This window comes from Amphiura filiformis, chromosome 6, assembly GCF_039555335.1.
Source record: "Amphiura filiformis chromosome 6, Afil_fr2py, whole genome shotgun sequence".
NCBI classification, from domain to species: Eukaryota; Metazoa; Echinodermata; class Ophiuroidea; order Amphilepidida; family Amphiuridae; genus Amphiura; species Amphiura filiformis.
The window spans coordinates 48,099,797-48,107,628 of NC_092633.1; the positions used below are offsets into that span (position 1 = coordinate 48,099,797).

General features: G+C 36.5%; 1 protein-coding gene across 2 annotated transcripts in view; it reads left to right on the forward strand.

Annotated features, from left to right (window-relative positions):
• The window catches only part of LOC140155527 (putative ammonium transporter 1), a 31,022-nt gene extending 23,756 nt beyond the window's left edge, over positions 1 to 7,266 (forward strand). For both annotated transcript variants that reach the window (XM_072178404.1, XM_072178405.1), the window contains exons 7-11: positions 641 to 779; positions 2,663 to 2,757; positions 3,443 to 3,569; positions 4,356 to 4,475; positions 4,998 to 7,266. In XM_072178404.1, the coding sequence (XP_072034505.1) occupies positions 641 to 779; positions 2,663 to 2,757; positions 3,443 to 3,569; positions 4,356 to 4,475; positions 4,998 to 5,143 (627 nt within the window). In that variant the 3' untranslated portion in view covers positions 5,144 to 7,266. The remainder of the gene's footprint in view (positions 1 to 640; positions 780 to 2,662; positions 2,758 to 3,442; positions 3,570 to 4,355; positions 4,476 to 4,997) is intronic.
• Positions 7,267 to 7,832: the final 566 nt, after the last annotated feature.

Below are 7,832 nucleotides of genomic sequence, written 5' to 3' on the forward strand. Positions count from 1 at the left end.
AATGTTAATGTCAACAAAAAACTTCCTTCACCCAGTGGAATTTGGGGAGCTGCAGAAAATGGGTGGATGTTACACTCTAAGTGCGGATAGGTTTGCGCCAGGTTCGGCTGCAACCAGCCTTGTTGATGCGATCTGATTGTGATGATTTGCCACGCAGCGAAATTACAGCGCTTTGAATCCTCTGGAGAAATGTGCTATATAAAATCCGAAATATTTATTTATTTATTTATTTATTTATTTATTTATTTATTTATTTATTTATTTATTTATTTATTTATTTATTTATTTATTTATTTATTTATTTATTTATTTATTTATTTAATTCCAAAGTTAGTCACCTGAAAAATAATACTTATATTTATTTATTTATTTATTTATTTATTTATTTATTTATTTATTTATTTATTTATTTATTTATTTATTTATTTATTTATTTATTTATTTATTTATTTATTTATTTATTTATTTATTTATTTATTTATTTATTTGTGTATCGCATTGTCTTACGCCCTGCTAGGGTGAAGCATATAGGCCGCCTCCTTCTTCATTATTTATTTTTTATTTATTTATTTAATTTTAACATAGTTGATGGTTATGAACGAGCTTCCACTCACTTGACTAGCTGTTCTTTTACTTACAGGTTGCAATCTGTGCCGGATGCAATGCCGTGGCTGCATGGGGTGCTATCATCATTGGAATCATCTCTGGGTTTACGTACCTTGCATGGAGTTGGTTAGTTCTTAAATGTAAAGTGGACGATCCGTTAGATGCCGTAGCAGGTATGGAATGTAAAATCTTTATTTTTAAAAATTAAAAATGTTGCCTTTGAAGCATAAATATGAAAAACCGAAAAACGAATTGAAAAAAGAAACCCACAAAGAAAGAGGGTTTTCGACGTTATTCGCCTGACATAAACGTCATAACGTGCATAAGTTGGCTGAGTGCTTTGCAATTGAATACATGAATACAAAACCCACCCGAGTCCATGAAAAGTGATTTTGAGAAAACTAAAAAAAACTATCATTTTAATTCCTTCAGTTAGAATTTACCTGGAAAATAGGCCAAGTTTTACATGCAAATGAGTGGGTTATACTGTATTAGGTATGGCAATTATCATTTCGGGGACTTCGTGAGAGGGGTCATTTTGTATGCCGGACTTGGGTGGTTTTTTGAATCACATAGTAAGTGTATTCTTTACCCTTTGCTCTCGGTCTTGTTTTCTTCTCTTCTGTGCCCATTCAGCTTCATTTCTGCGTTTTTACCACTTATTTCGTCATCACTGTTGCTATCACCTCAATTTAGCAGGGCAGCCATCGGCCATGTATGGGAGGGCACTATATGTGCAAAACCCACCCAAGTTCTGCATGGACTTGGGTGGTATTTTTGGATTTCACATGCTCAATAGACGCACGTAGATGGTGGATTTGTGTTGTTCTTTTATACATATGATAGGCAAATAAGCATACATTTCCCATGCTTAACTCAATTTGCCGGCCAAAGTATGGACTCGGGTGGGTTTTGTATTCAGGTAATCAATTGATTTAATATCATTTTCATTTCATTTTTTTAAGGACAACTTTCTTCATCCTATTTCATCTTTTTTATATGGTTAAATTCTTTTGCTGTCGACGCTTCAATATAGTGTCCCGGCCAATTGACCTATACTCTTAAGTACTAGCTCTGCCTCAATCATTGGCATATATACGTACATGTAGTTCCCTAATCATGCTTGATTAATGATAGTCGATATAATATATTTATCAAGTTATCTGGATATGCATTTCGTTTGTTAATGCTGTGGTTGTCATTGACTTCCTTTGGGTCATCCTGATGGTCCTTGAGACGCGTTTCAAGATGTTTCGACATATTTTTCCGTTGTAAGGGAAGCAACACTATAATTGAAGACCGAATTAAAAAGACTAGTTTGCGTATGACGTCCTGTCAACCACACCAAAAATGCCATACTGCGCAGGTCAGCAACCAATCACGGCGCGCCTTTGTCATGACGTCAGACGCAAACTAGTCTTTTTAATTCGGTCTTTAATTATAGATTCTGAATTCTGGAAGCTTTTGGAGTGCATGGGTCATGGATGGTTTTTTTTGGGGGTGGGGGAAGTTTCACTATCTGACAAAACTATGGCTACATGACCGTAAATTACACCCCCGTAAAATAACACTATTCAAGATGGCGAAAGCACCTTACATTGAGCTGTGTGATAAAAACATGAGAGTATGTTTATATTATAGACGTTGAGGTATGCTGGATTTGACAATACTCCAGTTTTGTTGAAATATTATATAATTCGTCTGATTACGACCCATCGTTACGTATTTAGTTATTCTACGAAAAACCCCAACAATAACCAATTTTGGGGTCAAACAGATTGTATTGATGTAATACTTTCAACTTGCCCCGATTATTGGCAAAAATCACAGTAATTTTAGGAGTGAATGTCTCTTTCACTCTATTGGAGAGTGAGTTTTTTTAACAATAGGCTTTGATTTTGTTACGAAATATAAGCTATTGTCACAAATGGGTTAAATCTACATGCGATGATTTGCTTGCCCAGTGACAATATTTCATATAAAATTGTCTATAATTAAATACGACATAATTGTGCTATTATCACACATGGGTGTTTTCCTTCCCTTTTATTTTTAGTTCATCTTGGTGGTGGTCTATGGGGAGTTATATCGGTACCTCTACTTAGCTATGAATCGGGAATCCTGACGAAATGGGACCTGGACTCTGCAAAGGTATTGAAATTTGTATTATTTCAAACTAGTATACGTCATTGGTTGAATTAACGGGATAATATCCGCGATTTGCCGACAAAACTTCCTAAATATATGAAAATTCAGCTTTTTGCATTGGAATAATTATATCTATGCTAATACGGACAAGTGAACGTCGACGGTGGAAAAAAAACTTGAAAAGGAAACCAAATGAAGATTATTACTTCAGTTTGCGCGATCGCCGGTTCGAGGGTGTCGAATTCGGGAACCATGTGTAGCATACGCACGCGGGCAGACGATAATGTGGATAATAATTTACACTTCCGGAGGGAATTATTTGCAATGTTTTTGATTAAAAAATGTACAAGATTCTATGATCAAGTTGACCTATATAATTTTGTTGATCGTTTGGACGTGATGATACAGTTAGAAAATCTCTGATAATCTCTTTAAGGTTTTAGATTCACAAGCACACGAATAAAACTGTATAACGTCCCCTCCAAAAGACGAGTAGGCCTACTTCCATGGCTTATTTGTCTAACTCTAAAGATTCTTTTGGCAAAGACGTATTCTGGCCTGTAACAAATGTCCAACAAGTACAAGTTGCCTTATTGCATATTAACCAGATATTTGAACATGGCGAGAACATTGACCATTATGTCCAGCGCAACATTAATAATTTCTAACGATTTTTCAAAACCTTTAGTTACTGGGATGGAATCTAGCTGGAGCAGGGGCTATATTTGGCTGGTCAGGCTTGATATCTCTGATACTCTTTGGTGTCATGAGGTGCATTGGCATTCTGCGTGTATCAGAGGAAATCGAAATTAAAGGTTAGTATTAAACCAATCCGCCGGTCGACCACGTTCCGAGCAATAGAAACCAATGTTATATAGCACCACCGGACGACAAGCGGATGACTTTTGATGCCATCCCTTATTTGAACATTATCATTAAACAGTCCGTTAGTTGAAGAAGTATGTACTTTCAATATCCACGTGACTTTGCCCTTGTGGATACGGGAATATGATACTAATTTATGTGCAAAGGATGTACTAGATAAGTAGAATTATACATTTTGTTGTGACGATAATTCATTTGCATAATTGAATATGGATCATTGTGCCTTAAGTCATGATATATCCGTTCATCGAGTGAACGGCGTATTATCCTACGTCAGTTGAACGCCGTGGACCGATGCCTGTGCTTTGATAAATACTCCACTCCTTGTTGATTCTCCAATCGATACGGACGTAACCAGGCTCGTCTCCTGATGTTTTGTTTAGGCTTTCGGTTTATTATAACGAGTTTACAGTTGTCACAATGATGCGTGTATCAAATTCAATTAGTGCTTCAAAGGGGCTCGCGTACGGTTAATTATTATTAATGTATTATGTTATTTTGATCAATTTGTCTGATGTAAATTCACAATAAATCTATAAACGTATATTTCTATTTCATTTGGTTCATTCGTGTTAGCCACCCCCTTTCCCGTTCATTATCCCTCATCTTTTGGGACTCCAAATCCGGTACCTTGCTCTACTTTTCCCTTTAGCTAATTCCCAGTTTTATTTAGGGTCATAATACATTCATGCATTTTGCATAATCTCTCCATGTAGGCTTGGATATCTACAAACACGGGGAACCTGCTTACCCATTATCAGCATATGGTCACGGATGGTCGGTAGATGTGGAAAAATCTGGCAAACATGTCAATGGCAATGCATTTACAAACGGAGGTGAGTTCATTCTTCAACAGAATAGTATTTTGTTGATATCTATCGATATTTGGTAAAACATTGGAATATCCATGATTATGACTATAGATCATTATTTAAGGTAAAACAGCTTTTTGAGCATCCGGTTAAGTGTCCGGTCATCCATGATGCTTGCATCTTTGGTCTGAACTGCATCATTATTGATGGCCTGGAAGCCAATTAGGCTCAGAGTTTAGTCCCTTGTGGGAGGGCACCATTGAGAACTTTGAACTCAAAGAGTGATTGATTGTAGCGGACACATTGCATACGTCACACAAAGTCACACAACCAAGGAAAGACTGATCCGCAGACTCTCAAATGGATAAATTTCTCAATGAGGATGTTGTGGTCTATCATATCTAACGCTTTAGTGAAGTCCGTCAGAACCACCTTTCCTACGTTGCTGACCTTGTAACAGGTTACGTGCCCGTGCACTCATCCACATTGTCCCGTTACTCTTGGCTACTACAGTAAAAAGTTAACAACAATATATTTTTATTGCAGGGTTTGACGGGGTCCTTCCAGTCCAAGTTTTTCACGTGAGTAACACAAATGAACAGGCCAACCATGCTAATGATGCTAATGGCGAGAAAAAACCGACACAGTCGTCACCATCAGCTGACGGAAATACTGAGAACACACAGATGTAGCAAAGTTACATGACTTGTAATTCCGAAAATGATTCCGCGAGTTATGACTCTTATGGCCAATGATAGCGAGATGGGTTTTATTCCAGCACTTGAAGATCTAGCAACCAAAGAGTGGATTATGGAATTATACCAGATCTCATATAGTCTACCATCTACGGCGAAACGCACGCGTGAGCAGCGTGACCAATAAATCCGAACACGTGCGAGTTTTTGCGTGACAAAGGCGTTGGCGCGAAAATGAAACCTTGTGATATCAGGACATGTAATATTTTGCTTATGTCTGTTTGGGATATAAAAGCCAACGATATTATAGGACAATCCAGATCGGCGTAGAAGGAAACTGTTTTTCTGTGGAATGCCCCTTGTCATCGGCCGGGGTCATCGGATCAAAACAATGCCAAAAACTGAAAATGATTCTTGTTGTAAAAACTATTGTTTGTATAAGGCCAAATAAATCAATTAATTCGTTTCTCGTCCACCTCCCTCCTCGCTTTCTGAGATCAGTCCATATTTTTTATATTTTTCAATTTTCAGATTAAATTTTAAGTTTTTACCACTTTGAAGTATACTGACAAACAAGCATGGAACTAAGGGGTCTTCAATAAAAACGGGCATTGTGTCGTTTTCTTGGCAGATTCTGAAAACTGCTGGCAATTTCAATTTATGTGAAAACTGTTGTATTTTAATTGTCAATTTAACAATAACAAAAAACACCGCCCTCCCTCACACCTCACTTTTCCAAAAAGTGAAACGAATTTTTGATTTTATCTGGCCTAAATAAGTATTTGTATTTATTATTTGTTTTTATAAACACACGTAAAATGCAATAACAGTTATGGCAATATAAATAGTATACACTAGGATCCACAACATACTCATCTATCAGGACACAGTTCTATAAACCCTAATACATTTGCACATTCATTGAATGACCTTTGAAAATTTGGGTATACAAACTCATACTCTCTAACTTGAGGTCAAATTTTGCTCTATGATTGTTTAATTGAGGTTATTGAACTATGCCATTGGGATGAGGCCATTGTGTTTCATAGTGATAATTCGGGTGGGTGTGGTGTGTACTGAGACAAGAATACTAAGATTCTTGTCTCAGGGTGTGTATGCGTCGGGTGTGTATACAGGGAGGTGGGATGGGTACCATTTGTGCGTATAGGGGTGAGTATGTTTTGTGTTTATGTAGAGGTGCGTAAGGAGAGTGCACGGGGGAGTGAGAGTGTGGTTGAGCATGTGAATGGTATTTGTAAGCGATAGAGAGTGTGGTGTATGTTACAGGAGATGTAATTTATATTGAGAGCGCCGTCTTTCGTATCGTTATTACAAATGGTCTGTTATACATGTATGGGCCGATTTTGATCAGTTGTCAGGGATAGGATAATTAATAGGATATAGGCCCTATTCCTTTTATAAAAATATGAAAAATATGATTAAACAGATTCATCAGGATCGGTATAGTAAACTGGTTAACAAAGTTCTTTGTATCTGATCACAGATAGTGAAGGACAATGCTCACTTGTGTACGTTTCAACAACATTGCCGATAGCAGTCATTACTCATTAAGTGTTGATAAAGACAACAGATGTTGTTAAAACGTACACAAGTTACTGAACATTCTGGATCAGATACAAAGAACTTTGTTATTCAATGAAAAGTGTGAGCCTGATTGTTGGTATACGTATACGTATACGTATATTTCTGTTTCTGAGGTAGACATTTCTTCGACAATTGTAACTAAGGAGGTATCTATCATCTCCTTGTACACTGTTGTAAGCTAAAGGGTTAAAAAATAACCCTCCCCCTAAGTACAAACTTTTCGCATAACCTGACATTCATTGTGTTGATTTGAAAATTTAAAAACCAGTGAATAGAGCAAAAAAATTTCTACTCTCTCCCAAAGCTCTCTAATTCTCAAAATCATTTTATCTTTTTGGTCAAAAATAATCACATTTTTCAGAAATTATTCTTTGAGAAAAAGTTTCATGCACAACATCTGATACATGTACAAAAATGTTATTATCAACGTGTTGTATTGATTGATTGGTTTGTTTGTTTTCTTTAGTTTTATGTGTCCGATAACTCGGTCCTGCGTGCAATCATCTTTCAGTATAGATGAGGTGACCTATGATGTCACATGTTTACATTCAGACCGCCCTCTGTTGTTTCAAAGCAGGCAAAATAACACAGAAGTGTCTATGACAGACCACATAAATCTCTTTAAAACTCAACTTTCAAAAACCTTAGAAGTTTTGTGTGATATTATGTATATGGCTTGGTGCATTTATAAACAAGATTGATACCATTTTTTGTATTATTTGCTTTGAAACTAAAGTTAATGAATAAAAATCAACTTCTTCCATGTAAACTATAGTGTTTTTTGCCTGACAAATTTGATCACTGACCAACAGAGGGCGTATCAAATGTAAACACATGTCACCTCATCTATAAAACAACGATTCATTGACGTGAATTTGGAAATTTGGACATGACTGGGATTTTCTTTGAAGTTTTTATTCGGTAAAATCACTGTAGTAGAAGAAATAAGGTTTGAAGTGTGATGCTTAGTTCTTTCGTTGGCATGAAATTTACTTGCCAATGATAGACTGAATCCACTGTGGACTGAAACAGTTGCAACGATCTACAGCGACGGCTCTCTTCAATAAAGGCGTAAAAGAAG